This window comes from Triticum urartu, chromosome 5, assembly GCF_003073215.2.
Source record: "Triticum urartu cultivar G1812 chromosome 5, Tu2.1, whole genome shotgun sequence".
NCBI lineage: Eukaryota > Viridiplantae > Streptophyta > Magnoliopsida > Poales > Poaceae > Triticum > Triticum urartu.
In genome coordinates this window covers 628,568,202-628,584,676 of record NC_053026.1, presented here as the reverse complement: position 1 = coordinate 628,584,676, position 16,475 = coordinate 628,568,202, and the positions used below count along the sequence as shown (strand labels likewise).

General features: G+C 47.8%; 2 protein-coding genes across 2 annotated transcripts in view; one reads left to right on the top strand and one right to left on the bottom strand.

Moving 5' to 3' along the window:
* Positions 1 to 8,488, bottom strand: part of LOC125507569 (GDSL esterase/lipase At5g55050-like) — a 104,369-nt gene extending 95,881 nt beyond the window's left edge. Inside the window, exon 1 of the mRNA XM_048672111.1 lies at positions 8,276 to 8,488. Coding sequence (XP_048528068.1) covers positions 8,276 to 8,488 — 213 coding nt within the window. The remainder of the gene's footprint in view (positions 1 to 8,275) is intronic.
* A 506-nt stretch (positions 8,489 to 8,994) lies between these two features.
* Positions 8,995 to 12,427, top strand: LOC125507568. The gene is made up of 10 exons (XM_048672110.1): positions 8,995 to 9,272; positions 9,355 to 9,681; positions 9,800 to 9,943; positions 10,106 to 10,189; positions 10,285 to 10,322; positions 10,426 to 10,467; positions 10,662 to 10,709; positions 11,322 to 11,411; positions 11,974 to 12,042; positions 12,203 to 12,427. Exons 1-10 carry the CDS (start codon positions 8,995 to 8,997, stop codon positions 12,259 to 12,261), a joined length of 1,179 nt encoding a protein of 392 aa, XP_048528067.1. The 3' UTR covers positions 12,262 to 12,427.
* Positions 12,428 to 16,475: the final 4,048 nt, after the last annotated feature.

The following is a 16,475-nucleotide window of genomic DNA, read 5'->3' as shown; positions in this document are numbered from 1 at the left end:
TGAAGTTCATCGCAAAGCTCTTGTAGCTCGGTGGAAGCGACTGAAGGATTCTGTCAATGACCGCGTCATCCGGGAGATTAACTCCCAGCTGAGTCAAGCGGTTATGTAACCCAGACATAGTGAGTATGTGCTCACTGACAGAACTGTTTTCCTCCATCTTACAGCTGAAGAACTTGTCGGAGACTTCATATCTCTCGACCCGGGCATGAGCTTGAAAAACCATTTTCAGCTCTTCGAACATCCCATATGCTCTGTGTCTCTCAAAACGCTTTTGGATCCCCGGCTCTAAGCTGTAAAGCATGCCACACTGAATGAGGGAGTAATCATCGGTACGTGTCTGCCAAGCGTTCATAACGTCTTGTTCTGCAGGGAGAACAGGTGCTTCACCTAGCGGTGCTTGTAGGACACAATCTTTCTTGGCAGCTATGAGGATGATCCTCAGGTTCCGGACCCAGTCCGTATAGTTGCTGCCATCGTCTTTCAGCTTGGTTTTCTCTAGGAACGCGTTGAAATTGAGGACAACGTTGGCCATTTGATCTACAATACATGTTGTAAAGATTTTAGACTAAGTTCATGATAATTAAGTTCATCTAAATCAAATTATTCAGTGAACTCCCGCTCAGATAGACATCCCTCCAGTCATCTAAGTATAACATGATCCGAGTTAACTAGGCCGTGTCCAATCATCACGTGAGACGGACTAGTCAACATCGGTGAACATCTTCATGTTGATCGTATCTTCTATACGACTCATGCTCGACCTTTCGGTCTTCTGTGTTCCGAGGCCATGTCTGTACATGCTAGGCTCGTCAAGTCAACCTAAGTGTTTGCATGTGTAAATCTGTCTTACACCCGTTGTATGTGAACGTTGGAATCTATCACACCCGACCATCACGTGGTGCTTCGAAACAACGAACTGTCGCAATGATGCACAGTTAGGGAGAACACTTTCTTGAAATTATTATGAGGGATCATCTTATTTACTACCATCGTTCTAAGTAAACAAGATGCAATAAACATGATAAACATCACATGCAATCAAATAATAATAGTGACATGATATGGCCAATATCACATAGCTCCTTTGATCTCCATCTTGGGGCTCCATGATCATCTTGTCACCGGCATGACACCATGATCTCCATCATCATGATCTCCATCATCGTGTCTCCATGAAGTTACTCGCCAACTATTACTTCTACTACTATGGCTAACACGTTTAGCAATAAAGTAAAGTAATTTACATGGCGTTTCTCAATGACACGCAGGTCATACAAAAAATAAAGACAACTCCTATGGCTCCTGACGGTTGTCATACTCATCGACGTGCAAGTCGTGATTCCTATTACAATAGCATGAACATATCATACATCACATATATATCATTCATCATCCATCACAACTTTGGCCATATCACATCACAAAACACTTGCTGCAAAAACAAGTTAGACGTACTCTAATTGTTGTTGCAAGTTTTACGTGGCTGCAATAGGGTTCTAGCAAGAACGTTTTCTTACCTACGTGAAAGCCACAATGTGATTTGTCAACTTCTATTTACCCTTCATAAGGACCCTTTTCATCGAATCCGCTCCAACTAAAGTGGGAGAGACAGACACCCGCCAGCCACCTTATGCAACTAGTGCATGTCAGTCGGTGGAACCGGTCTCACGTAAGCGTACGTGTAAGGTTGGTCCGGGCCGCTTCATCCCACAATACCGCTGAAGCAAAATAAGACTAGTAGCGGCAAGAAAGTTGACAACATCTACGCCCACAACAAATTGTGTTCTACTCGTGCAAAGAGAACTATGCATAGACCTAGCTCATGATGCCACTGTTGGTGAACGTTGTAGAAAACAAAAAATTTCCTACGGTTTCACCAAGATCCATCTATGATTTCATCTAGCAACGAGTGATCAGATTGCATCTACATACCTTTGTAGATCACGCGCGGAAGCGTTCAAAGAACGGGGATGAGGAGGTCGTACTCGACGTGATCCAAATCACCGGAGATCCTAGCGCCGAACGGACGGCACCTCCGTGTTCAACACACGTACGGTCAGCGTGACGTCTCCTCCTTGTTGATCCAGCAAGGAGGGAGGAGTGGTTGATGAAGATCCAGCAGCACGACGGCGTGGTGGTGGATGCAGTGCTGGAAATATGCCCTAGAGGCAATAATAAATTAGTTATTATTATATTTCCTTGTTCATGATAATCGTTTATTATCCATGCTAGAATTGTATTGATAGGAAACTCAGATACATGTGTGGATACATAGACAACACCATGTCCCTAGTAAGCCTCTAGTTGACTAGCTCGTTGATCAATAGATGGTTACGGTTTCCTGACCATGGACATTGGATGTCATTGATAACAGGATCACATCATTAGGAGAATGATGTGATGGACAAGACCCAATCCTAAGCCTAGCACAAGATCATGTAGTTCGTATGCTAAAGCTTTTCTAATGTCAAGTATCATTTCCTTAGACCATGAGATTGTGCAACACCCGGATACCGTAGGAATACTTTGGGTGTGCCAAACGTCACAACGTAACTGGGTGACTATAAAGGTGCACTACGGGTATCTCCGAAAGTGTCTGTTGGGTTGGCACGAATGAGACTGGGATTTGTCACTCCGTGTGACGGAGAGGTATCTCTGGGCCCACTCGGTAGGACATCATCATAATGTGCACAATGTGATCAAGGAGTTCATCATGGGATGATGTGTTACGGAACGAGTAAAGGGACTTGCCGGTAACGAGATTGAACAAGGTATCGGGATACCGACGATCGAATCTCGGGCAAGTATTGTACCGATAGACAAAGGGAATTGTATACGGGATTGATTAAGTCCTTGACATCGTGGTTCATCCGATTAGATCATCATGGAACATGTGGGAACCAACATGGGTATCCAGATCCCGCTGTTGGTTATTGACCGGAGAAACGTCTCGGTCATGTCTGCATGGTTCCCGAACCCGTAGGGTCTACACACTTAAGGTTCGGTGACGCTAGGGTTGTAGGGATATGTATATGCAGTAACCCGAATGTTGTTCGGAGTCCCGGATGAGATCCCGGACGTCACGAGGAGTTCTGGAATGGTCCGGAGGTAAAGAATTATATATAGGAAGTGCTATTTCGGCCATCGGGACAAGTTTCGGGGTCACCGGTATTGTACCGGGACCACCGGAAGGGTCCCGGGGGTCCACCGGGTGGGGCCACCTGTCCCGGGGGGCCACATGGGCTGTAGGGGTGTGCACCTTGGCCTACATGGGCCAAGGGCACCAGCACCAAGAGGCCCATGCGCCTAGAGATAAGGAAGGAAGAGTCCTAAGAGGGGAAGGCACCTCCTAGGTGCCTTGGGGGAGGGGGGGACTCCTCCCTTGGCCGCCGCCCCCCTAGGAGATTGGATCTCCTAGGGCCGGCGCCCCCCCCCCAGGCTCCCTATATATAGTGGGGAAAGGAGGGCCTCTCAACCCACGCCTTGGTGCCTCCCTCTCCCTCTCCAACACCTCCTCCTCCTCCATAGAGCTTAGCGAAGCCCTGCCAGAGTACTGCAGCTCCACCACCACCACGCCGTCGTGCTGCTGCTGGAGCCATCTTCCTCAACCTCTCCTTCCCCCTTGCTGTATCAAGAAGGAGGAGATGTCGCTGCTCTGTGTTGAACGCGGAGGTGCCGTCCGTTCGGCGCTAGGATCATCGGTGATTTGGATCACGACGAGTACGACTCCATCAACCCCGTTCTCTTGAATGCTTCCGCGCGCGATCTACAAGGGTATGTAGATCCACTCCTCCCTCGTTGCTAGATGACTCCATAGATAGATCTTGGTGACACGTAGGAAAATTTTGAATTTATGCTACGTTCCCCAACATGCAGCAGTCACCGCAGCAGGGCTTCGCCGTTCTTTTGCGAGAGGGAATGTGTAGCAGGGGAGAGGGAGGCGCCAAGACTCAAGGGTGCGGCTGCCCCTCCCCCCCGTTTATATTGGCCCCCTAGGGGCTGCGCCGGCCCTAGGAGATGGGATCTCCTAGGGGGGCGGCAGCCAAGGGGTGGAATGCCCCCCAAGCCAGGTGGGGCGCCCCCCCACCCTAGGGTTCTCAACCCTAGGCGCATGGGGTGGGCCAAGGGGGGCGCACCGGCCCACTATGGGCTGGTTCCCCTCCCCACTTTAGCCCATGGGGCCCTCCGGGATGGGTGGCCCCACCCAGTGGACCCCCTCCCCCCCCGACCCTTCCGGTGGTCCCGGTACAATACCGGTGACCCCCGAAACTCTCCCGATGGCCGAAACTGCACTTCCTATATACAATTCTTCACCTCCGGACCATTACGGAACTCCTCGTGGCATCCGTGATCTCATCCGGGACTCCGAACAACTTTCGGGTTATTGCATATTCATATCTCTACAACCCTAGCGTCACCGAACCTTAAGTGTGTAGACCCTACGGGTTCGGGAGACATGTAGACATGACCGAGATGGCTCTCCGGTCAATAACCAACAGCGGGATCTGGATACCCATGTTGGCTCCCATATGCTCCTCGATGATCTCATCGAATGAACCACGATGTCGAGGATTCAAGAAACCCCGTATACAATTCCCTTTGTCAATCGGTACGTTACTTACCCGAGATTCGATCGTCGGTATCCCAATACCTCGTTCAATCTCGTTACCGTCAAGTCACTTTACTCGTACCGTAATGCATGATCCCGTGACCAGACACTTGGTCACTTTGAGCTCATTATGATGATGCATTACCGAGTGGGCCCAGAGATACCTCTCCGTCATACGTAGTGACAAATCCCAGTCTTGATCCGTGTCAACCCAACAGACACTTTCGGAGATACCCGTAGTATACCTTTCTAGTCACCCAGTTACGTTGTGACGTTTGGTACACCCAAAGCATTCCTACGGTATCTGGGAGTTACACGATCTCATGGTCTAAGGAAAAGATACTTGACATTGGGAAAACTCTAGCAAACGAACTATACGATCTTGTGCTATGTTTAGGATTGGGTCTTGTCCATCACATCATTCTCCTAATGATGTGATCTCGTTATCAATGACATCCAATGTCCATAGTCAGGAAACCATGACTATCTGTTGATTAACGAGCTAGTCAACTAGAGGCTTACTAGGGACATGTTGGTGTCTATGTATTCACACATGTATTACGATTTCCGGATAACACAATTATAGCATGAATAAAAGATAATTATCATGAACAAGGAAATATAATAATAATCCTTTTATTATTGCCTCTAGGGCATATTTCCAACAGCTGGAACTAGCCCAGGGTAATCGGCCGTAATGGCCACCAAGGTATTGTCATTACTCCCTTGGTAAAATACCCCGTCAATCAGCTCCATGGATATGTCCGGATCCTCCTGGGAGGCCGGGTCAAGGGACCGTCCAGGGTCCTCGGGCTGTGGAGGAGGGCTGTTTATCTCCTTTACTACCTGGCGCAACTCCTGCGATGAAATTGCTAGAATGAATACTTAAACTACGGGAATACGAAATGGATGGGTGAGAAAAAGTCTCCGCTTACCCAGCTCGGAGGATTGTACATAAAGAATCCGCCCTGCGGGTTGACACGGAGGAATTCCTCCTCTTCTCCCTTGTACAAAGTGGACAAGATCTTTATTAGATCAGCAGCCGATCCCGGCCCATTGCGGTCGTGGTGGGTGGCGTCATCCTCCCCGTTGAAATCCCACATGGGGTGGCCTCTATACTGGAGTGGCTGCACCCCCCGCATAATGCATATAGCCATGACCTCGATCATGGTCAATCCGGATCGAGCTAAAGAACTTATCCGGCTCATCAGATAAAGAATGTCCCTGTCGTCTTCATCTAGGGAGCTCCGTGGACGCTAGCTCCAGCGCTTCTTCCAAGGGGCATTGTCGAACTCAGGAAGGCCGATCCGAATAGGGTCCGGAAGGGGGACATCTTTTATATAAAACCGTTCTGAAGGCCAGTCTTCGGACGTCTTCTTCGGGGTCCCGGACAGGTATCCGGTCCCGGCAATACGCCACACTTCGGCTCCGCCCACTTGATATATTGATCCCTTCTTAGAACGGGGCACAAGGCAGAACAGCTTCTTCCACAGAGCGAAATGAGCCTCATAGCCCAAAAATAACTCGCAAAGGGCTACGAATCCCGCGATATGCAGCAGGGAGGCAGGCGTAAGGTTGTGCAGCTGGAGGCCATAGAACTCCAGAAGCCCCCGGAGAAACGGATGAATTGGGAATCCGAGCCCTCTTACCAGATAAGGGACAAGGCATACCCGCTCTCCCTTGGAGGGATTGGGACGGCTCTCCGCTTGCTCTCTGCCATTGTAGGTGGCAAGCCCGGCTCGAACCGGAACCAGGTACGCTAGGGGAAGAAATCCCTTGGATTGAAGCATCACCAATTTGCTGTGCGGGATGGAACATCTCTCCCAATCTCCAGGCTTGGAACTAGGGGTGCGAGAGGAGGAGCTGCGTCGACCGGCCATGGTGGAATGGATCTCTGTCGGGTACGCTCCTATGAAGACTCGGCAAGGGAGGATGATGTGATTTGGATTTGAATCCTCGTCTTTTTAAATAGGCGGCTCATTTACATAGCTAGGGGGTAAATGTGAAAACACCCTGGCTCTTCACATTCGCTCGACACATGGAAAGTGGCCATTATTGGGCGTAGAAGCCAAGGAGTACAAACCGTCACAAGGAACCGGACATTATCTTGACAGGTACATAGAATTTGGAGAGGAACCCGCCTTGCAATGCCGAAGATAATACTGTGCGCCGGACTCGTCGTCATTGAAGCCTGGTTCGGGGGCTACTGAGGGAGTCCTGGATTAGGGGGTCTCCGGATAGCCGGACTATCTCCATTGGCCAGACTGTTAGACTATGAAGATACAAGATTGAAGACTTCGTCTCGTGTCCGGATGGGACTCTACTTGGCGTGGAAGGCAAGCTAGGCAATACGTATATGGATATCTCCTCCTTTGTAACCGACCTTGTGTAACCCTAACCCTCTCCGGTGTCTATATAAACCTAAGGGTTTTAGTCCGTAGGACAACAATCACAACATACAATCATACCATAGGCTAGCTTCTAGGGTTTAACCTCTCTGATCTCGTGGTAGATCTACTCTTGTACTACACATATCTTCAATATTAATCAAGCAGGACGTAGGGTTTTACCTCCATCAAGAGGGCCCGAACCTGGGTAAAACATCGTGTCCCCTGCCTCCTGTTACCATCCGGCCTAGATGCACAGTTCGGGACCCCCTACCCGAGATCCGCCGGTTTTGACACCGACAGCCTTGGTTTAGTAGGTTAGTCCCAAAAATAATATAAAAGTGTATAATAAAGCCCATTAAACATCCAAAACAGATAATATAATAGCATGGAACAATAAAAAAATTATAGATACGTTGGAGACGTATCACCACGCAAGATCTATCTAGGAGATGTATAGCAACGAGAGGGGAGAGTGTGTCTACATACCCTCGTAGACCGAAAGCGGGGTGGGGTGCAGAAGAAGTTTGCTCCAAGTTTGTGCGAAAGTAGGCATGCAACAGTGTGAAGTTGGCAAGGTGGATCTTCAGTTTGGGCTGAAGAACTTCATCATCTTCGTCCAGTTCATCGCCATTGCAACGCTGTGACGTTGGTGTGCTCGGTGTGATCGTGTGTAAGGTGTAGTAGTAGTGGGTAAGCTCACCAAGTAGGTTATAAGGTGAACACAACTCTATGCTCGCATGCAATCAAAAAGCGTGCACTCGTGTGACCACATATAATGCGAGCAACCAAACACAGTGAGTAGAGCCGTTGCTGTGATGCAGGGGGAGGATATGCATGCAACAAATCAACATGCAGATGTTGGTTTTTTTGCCTGCATATGCTCAACCAAGCCCTGATGGGACAAGTATGCAAAGTGCCTAAAAACAGTGCGAGCGACCAAACACATCCTAGTCTCGTCAACGAAAGAAAGACAAAAGGGCGTTTTCAAAAAGTGGCATAAGGGATTTGGCCACCTGGGGCGGGTGGGGTAAGAGCATCCCTAGCAGACCCCTTAAGGCCTCGACCCTTAAACCACGGATAAGGGCAGAGAAAAACGCGTTTAAAGTCCGAAATCGGCTGCAGCCGGATAGAGCCCGCAAACCTGAGCGGTAAAAGACCCGAAACTCAGGGGCGGCGACGGCAACGTCGTCATCGAGGTAGTTCTTGCCGGCGCAATCGGGGGAGGTGTTGGCGGGGTAGCTCTTCCGGCAAGCTTCTTGCATTTTACACCCGAAACCTTCGCTTTCTTCGCCGGCGCGGGCCGGACCGGATTCTCGGCGGGGGCTGCAGGAGCGCCGCCCTGGACGACGACGTTGCCCTGCCACTTGCGGGGTGGTGCGGTGGAGCCTTGAATGGCCACGGGCACAACATGGCCGACGACGAGATTTGCTGGAGGGGTTGGCGCGTGGATGACTTTCACGGTGACAGGCGATGATTGGGAGGCTTCCATGGCGGCAGAGGGAAGCCGATGAAGGTGCTCCGGAGCGGGCGGAGGGAGGTTGTTGGCGGCGGAGGGAAGGGGAAGCGGGAACTATCGCACGGAAATGTCCCTCCCACCAAATCTCACAGCCGATAGGGGTCGGCCTCCCACCCCGTGTATCTAAAGGTCGACGGCAAAGATTTGCCCCGCCCCGCAATCCTTTTTTAGAGACCGCGGGTCGACACAGTGTTTGATCAGGCCACTTTTTTTTTGCCCGAAAGCCTAAACGGGCGGTTATTTTGCGGGTCGGCGTGTTAGAGATGCTCTAAGGGTGATGGCGTCGGGACGTTTTCAAAGACATAGAGGGACATTTTCGAAAACATTGCACATGGGTTTGGGCGGGGTGGGGTGCGGGTTCCCGTGATGAGGCTGCCTCCTCTTATATGGAATGAGATACAGTGCCTTGCTCGATGAACAGTACGGTGACTGGCCCCTCTCTCCACACCATCCTAGCCAGAATCAACGGTCAGATCTACATGAACAGTGTTCGGTCTACAGTCCGTACAGTGTTGTGCGCTACAGTATTCGATTGGAGCCTCCCCACACACCCACCCCAAATCCCCAGCCCCAGCCCGCCGGCGGCACGATGGATTCGTCGTTGGGGAGCCACGTCAGACGTCACGGTCATCCCCGATTGGGTGGGCGACTTGGGCGAGTCCGTCGGCCCCGTCGACTACGGCTGCGTGCGCCGGTGCCGTCACCGCCGGCTCGCCACCTACCTCTGGCTCCACGGCTTCCGCGACGCCCTGCGAGGGTACGTGCATCCCCACCCCCTCCGTCCTCCTAAACTGCTTCGCCCTCTCCATTCTCCGAATCAATCAATCAATCACCCGCAGGTTGCTCAACGAGACAGACGCGTACATGAGCGTCATCCACCTGTCGCGGCTGGTGCGGCAGGGCCTCTGGGACGACGCCATCGCCTACGTCTCCCGCTTCCTCCGCCCGGTATCGCACCCGCAGAGCGACGAGGCACAGGTGCTCCTCCACTTCCTCAAGCACCACGCCCCCTTCGCCAGCATGGTCGCCGGCGTGCCCGACCGCAACCTCACCTACTTCAACCGCAAGTACAACACACGGTACCTCAAGCACGACCACTCCGTCTCCCACGACGCCCTCCGGATCCGCTCCATCGTCCTCTCCATTCTCCACTTGGAACAAGTCAGGTAGCAGCACTAGCTAGATGATCACATCTTCAGTTCAGTTCCTGCCTGCCTGTCCATTCCTGCAATTTTTCCTCTTTATTATGTCTCTCGACTTTAATCTGTACCACTGTTTCATCAGGTCCTCCCTGGACTGGGAGCGCGTTCGCTGGAAGGCCTCTCAAATCGTCAAACACTTGGCTTACAAGGCTCCTGAGTTGAAAGGCCTGGTCATATTGCCGGGCGGCTCAACGATGCCACACGATGTACTTCCCATCGGATTCAGGTGATTCCGGCTCCATTAGTTTGCTTGTCCATGTTCACTTGATCCACTCCATTCTAGGCAATGTGTAAAACGGGTCTGCCAATTTCATTGCAACTAACTTTGATACAATTAATAAAAATAAATAAGTCTCTCATTGATTTCCCTGAAATTTTGTTTGCCTAGGTATCGTCGGAGGCGCCACGTCAAGGAACAAGACCTGCCACGACCTAAAACACTGGCCAAGATCTTCCTTAGGACCAAGAAGAGGTAAAAATATGACCTTGAAACATGGCAAATTCATTCTGCTCTTGCTGGCTCTTTCTTGACCAACTCAACTCATGCAGATGCTCCATGTTTTGCAGGCTGCCTTCGTCAACTCGCAGTCACGACATAAACAGGGGTACAGTGCCCTATTTACAAGCATCTTATGATTAAGCAATATACTTCCTTGTAGATTCTATATCTGTGATGCTAAAAGCCATCGTTACTGTTGTTGGTGGCAGGATTGACAGACAAGACAAGGAAGTGGCACGCAGATCTTATTGGTAACACCATCCTCTGCTCTTGTGTCCTTGTCTTGTTTACTTTGCACTTTACACATCTATAGCTTGCTCGACTTATTGTCAATCCAGATATATTTGGCAGCAAGCCGTGAGGCCCTTTGATTTTACTATTTCGAAAAACCTCTCGGATCATGCATGTATATGCATATAAACTGATCAACTTGTGTCATCTTCAGATGAAAGCTTGCAAGCTGGTCTGGAACTTCAATCAAGTGGGAAGGAAGGTAACCTTGGCTTAGTACAGTCATTTTTGTCATTATCTCCACTGCTTATATGTGCTCCTTACTAGCTCTCTAATAGGCTGAATCCTTTTGGCACACATCTGCACAATAACGTTTCCTTCCCTTCCAATTTTAGAATCAGTTAAAAAAATAGAGTCACACTTCACATCATATGTTGGAGACCATAGCCCTATTGGTTAATTATATGCCAAATTAGAATGAATTAATTCTTGCTGCACTTTTTTTACTACTGTGCCTCATTTCCATATTTGTATCAGTGCGCCATTTCTATATTTGTTGCTTCCAAAGTGATTCCCGATGTTTATGCTTTAGATATTCCTATGCTGTGGCCTATGTGGCTATGTGGCCATTATCTATGACCCATTGCAACACATATGTTTTGAACGATGCACGGTAGAAATACGTTTCCTTTTGCGTTTGCATTCTTTCGTTCTATGGTCACTTGTTTGCCATTTTGTGTCTGCTTTTGTGCATGGTAAATTCAGAACCACTATCCCGATCTGGCTTGATGATGTTATTTTTTGCAGTTTATTACTTTATTATACTGCCTGGCTGCTTAATTACTACCAGTTCTGATTGTTGAATGCCTTGCAGGTGTTCCTGGTGCTCCAGTGTTGAACACCATGTCTGGTACCGCAACACATCTTACTAAAAATTCTGGGGCCTCGTCGTTGACAAATGCAGGTAATTTTGTTGACCACCCTCAGTCATTCTCAAACCTCCATTTGCGTCACAACTTATCCCTGAATTGTTTGTTTCTAGCGATCACCAAATGCATGTCATTGCTGCCTGGTAGTTTAGATGTCCCAAAATAATCATTCATATGCCACTTAGGATTCCTTTAATATTTTTTAATACTATTTATGGCTTCCTCCAAAAAGTATATCAACCATAAATAATAACCACCCTGCAAAAAAATCATATTTAATAACCAAGGTTCCTTTGAAAATATATTGGCCAAAGTTTTAGTTGAATCATAGAAGAAGTTGGTTCAACTAGCCTGTAATACCTTTGTAGTGCTAAGTTTTGTTCCACTTCCAGGCCTTACAGTTTGGTTCATATGTGCATTGCTTGCCCTTATTTATTACTATAGGGGCTATCTCTAAAAGATCTGTGGTACTATGGGAACACTTTCCCCTGGAGTTTTCCGTTCTGTCATTCTTTTGTTGTTTGCTTGATGTTGTTCTTTGCACTTGGTCAGCTCCTGGCTTTCTGCTGCCAATTCTAACTGCCAGATTTGTTGCAGGTGCAAACTATGTCAGCATCTTTACAACATGTGCGGAAGTATCTAGTATCTCATCGGTCACAAATCCAGGTAAATAAGTTGACCGCCCATTTCTCACACATAAACACACTTCCACAGTTAATTCCTGAAGTATTAATTGTAGAGAACGTCAACAATCAAGCTTTGACAGTCTGCACTTCGCCGGTACTTTGTTACCTGCTAGCGTTTCTAACTACCGAACTTGTTGCAGGTGCTCTTGCTGCTTCAGTCTCGCAGACAGTGCTCAGAACACTGGAATCGCATCAGTGACAAATGCAGCTAAACTAGTTGAACACCACCAGTTGTTTTTATACCAGGAAGAAACTCCATTTTGCTTCAGTTGATCCCTGATATTGTTGTCAGAAAACAACAAATATATAGTCAAGTGTCTGCTTGCATTGTAAATATAACATGTGATATCCGTATTTTAATTTCATTTGTTCAGTTACAGAGGTGGCCTTGCTACCTTTACCTGCCTTTTTGCCACTTGTTTCCTGTGGAAATATAGCTTATGGATATTGTGGAAGATATCTCTTTATGAGTCTGCATTTGTTAGCTACTTGCCTACTTCTTTGTTCCTTTTGTTTTTTTTTTTCATATGTTATATCCATGATAGTTTGAGGACTACGTTTGCATTGCGGAGGCTAACCATTCATGTTTACACTTTGTGTAAGCGCTGGCTTTTACAGTGACGTGTTCCTGAAAACCCTTGTTTCTCATGACAAACTAATAAAAGTCGGGCTCCTTCCTTTTAATTTTGCACATGCCTCTGTTGTCACCTTTTGTGTTGAAATGATCATTGTTAAGAAAGCATGGATCATACATAATATTTGAGTCAAGTTCCTTAAGGATATTATCTGTTGGGCACACACAAGTAAGCATTTGAGTCCAGAAGCTTCCGGTCTCAGAAAGAATCGGTGGACGGAACAGAAAACTTTCTAGCAGGATCCTAAACTAAAGAATGCAAGGAACAAGTGGGGCTTTTGGGAGCAACGCCTTAAGATACCGAGTGAAGAAACTGAGCGTGGTTAATTAAATGTGCAATAATATACTAATAATAATAAATAAATGTAGGGGTGAAATTCAAATTGATTTTGCGCACACCTTTGGTAGGTTGAAATAGGGGTTATTCCCATGTTATACCAGAATAAAATCAAACACGAGCGCAAGTTATGGCGATTTCTCAAGATGCTCGTGAATGAAATGGCCAAACTTGTTCAGTTTTTTCCCGGATGAATTAACTAAGTAAGTTGGACACTATACATATGTGTGTTGGGTGCAGTTGGTAAAGAGGAAGGAAGGAGGATTTGTGTTCTTATGTGGAGTTTTATGTATGTTGATGTGCAGGCATCTGAAGCTGGAGGGCATGCATATGGATGGAGTCTAGGCTAGTCAGGCTGGGGTGGTGTATCCTTGTGGACTTGTTGATTGAAGATGGAGAGAGAGACGCTTTTAGGAGTTGCTCTAATTTGTTGCTTAGGTCTTGACAGTGATGAGTTATATGTCCGAAAATCAGCGGCAAATGTATGCATGCATGTGATATATGATGAAGTATATAAAATGTATGTCTGGATAAATAGATATGTTATTTGTTTCTTTGGGATTAACTGAACAATTATTCATCCCCGATGGCAACAAGATTCAATCAATTTTTTTTTGGAGAAGTATTCATTCAATAATTGGATGACTACATTTGACGATGAAGAAATCAGATTTGTATCTTATTTTGCCGTGCGCCTCTTCCTATAAGCCCAGACCCACTATCACTATCGAGCAAGGTCCATGAAAAGTGCCTGCAGCTACAAAGCCCCATGGCTCTTGGTATTTGAAATTTTTGGAAAACACACTTCCTTGCTCAAACATATCTTAAAACAAATACGTGAATACATACACACATCCCTATGGCATGGTAAAATCTGGAAAGGAAATACTTTTGTATTTTCTATTTTGGGAAATACAAAAAACGGGAAATTTCTGACAGAAATGGCACCGTTTTTCTCCTATATACTGGCAGAAATTTGTTTTTTATAGCCCAAAGCAACACCAGATTTCTGCCAAAACTTGCCACGGGTATGCGGAAAAATTTCACATTGTGTTTGAAACTTGAAAAACACGAATTTCAAAATGTTCAAATATAGAGAGCACCGGAGCTCGGGGGCTAGCAGCATATGTGTATTTTTCTTTAGTGCAATATTTATTGTTGTTGTTGTTGTTGTTGTAAATAATGCACTTTTATTTAAGCTGTAGTCGCACACACTAGAGAAAACACCTTCTACTCTTTAAATTAAATAAATTAAACAGAAAAAATGCGTTGGGCTTGGATGGATATTCGGCTCCAACATGGGCCTGGGCTGGCGGGCGGCGGCCCAGGAGGGAGAGGGCATGGATCCGCCAGCCACTGCGGTGTTGGTGTATAAACCCCAATTCCCACTCCTGCCTGCGTCTTTCTTCCTCCTCCCTCCGCTCCGCTCCGCTTCTCCGCCGGAGCACAGCAGGTTGGCTTCTCCCCACAGGCTCCTTCCCTCCTCCGCCCCCCCCCCCCTCCTAACCCCTGCCTCCCTGCAGCAGAGCAGGTCGACTCGTCATGGATCTGCCCGCGCCCGCGCATGGAGTCGGAGGCGGAGGAGGCCACGGCGCCGACGAGGAAGACGACCATCCCATTGACGAAAGGTACCTCCTTTTTAAGTTATGATGACTCCCGCACGCTCCCCTGTACCTCCGGGGCCAAATCTGCGTGTCTAGGAGGGTCTCAGCCCCCTCTTGCTGGTCGAGCATGGCCTCCGCGTTCGCCGTACGTCACACCGCCCTGGGGGCACCCGAATCGTCCCCTAGGGTGGCGCGGCGGCGGGATGGAGGGCCCTTGCCACGCGCACCGGGCGCTGACCGACCTTCCTTTGCTCATGGTTTTGCTCCCTCGCTACATCTTGATGGATCCGGCCGGCGGCGTTTCTGGTTTTGCTCGCCAACATATTTCCACGCCGACCTCTCTCTCAATTTCCTAGTCGTTTTTGTTTGTCTCCAGGTTTGATCCCAACAGCTTTCTGGTCGACTATGAGGAGGAACATATGGAATACATCCTCGCGGAGCAACCGTAAGTTGTAAATCCCCGAATCTACTTATGTAGTATGGTTTGATCCCAAGAGGACAGCTTGATTGCGCGTGAACATGCTCTGCTTCTTGTAGATCATGCTCTGGTTCCTGTAGATCATGCTCTGGTTTGTCAATTTGATGAATTGGTTGCTTCTCCGTAGATGGATCTTTGCTGATGCATGGTTCCTTATGCTCCCTTAACTGGCTGCAGCAGCTTGATGGATCCGGGGGTGCTTCCCGTTGATTATGATGGTGAGGAGGAGGAGATGTTGGCTGATCTCTAACCAGCAGCACCAGTGAGTCTCCAAAGCTGGCTCTTTTTTTTGTCTCCAATGTTTTGTGCCGGCCTCAAGGGGATCATCCTCTGGTTATTTAAGTGGATGAAACTGATTCTCCGTAGATGCATTGGTACAGTACTGCTCATGCATGCATGTAACCTCCATCGATCGGCTGTGCCAACATTGCTATACAAGCTAGCTATAGCGGCAGCAGTGTTATCTCCCTATTTCTCTATATACTTATATTGTACTATGTTGCAATTGATTCGCATGCATTGTTATTCATAGATTCAGTCAGCAATGCTGAATCCACTCATCTATTGTTTTGTTTTTTGTTTTGTAAATGTGTAGGATGTTTGCTCATGGGGTGTATAATGTGGCTGACGTTAATAACTTCATTGAAACGAATCAGTGGAACCTGCTGGAGCAACACATCGCCAATGCGATGCCAAGATCTCAGGACAATGTCCACCCATCTCTGATTCATCCTACGCCCTTCATTACCATATGGAGGCGTCAGGTTTGGCTTTGAGACACACATATATGCAATAGATTACCTAGTTATTTTCTTTCTCTCAAATTTATTCCTGCTGATTTGGTCTACAGCTGATGGATCTAATTAATGGAGGGAGGTACGAGGACTCAGCGCGGATCTTTGTTGAGAAGATTTTGCCGCTCAAAGCTGTTGTTACCGCCTATGCTGATACTGGTAAGCTGTCTGAGGAGATAGCCAAGATTGAGACAAGTGTGGGATCGAGAACCAGGTATACAAACTTGTTTCCTTGCTTTCTTCTTCAGCCAGCTAGCCATGCATGCATGTGAGATACTCTTATGTTGGAGTACTAACCAAGACGTGTGTATATGCATGTGAATCCAGCTTTGCTCATGCCCACTGCGGGACGGAGCTTATGATGAAGCTTATCAACGACTATATGCGGCTTTATCTGCCAAATGTCATTGGGTATGTACACGTACATTACACTCGTAACCGATGATTGCATCTACTTACCATGCATGTGCATGTCAATTGCTCCGTATGAGATGCCTCATATATACTCCTGCTCTGCATTTCAGTCACCAGCGCCCGAAAGGGAAGCAGTCTGCTTTGTGGGAATT

What these genes read in the sequence shown, in the direction of transcription:
- LOC125507568 (XM_048672110.1), top strand. Translation starts at nt 8,995, where the DNA reads ATGAACAGTGTTCGGTCTACAGTCCGTACAGTGTTGTGCGCTACAGTA. An exon ending in CTCCACTTGGAACAAGTCAG is followed by an intron (nt 9,682 to 9,799) that starts GTAGCAGCACTA and finishes CTGTTTCATCAG; the next exon opens with GTCCTCCCTGGACTGGGAGC. An exon ending in CTCGTCGTTGACAAATGCAG is followed by an intron (nt 11,412 to 11,973) that starts GTAATTTTGTTG and finishes GATTTGTTGCAG; the next exon opens with GTGCAAACTATGTCAGCATC.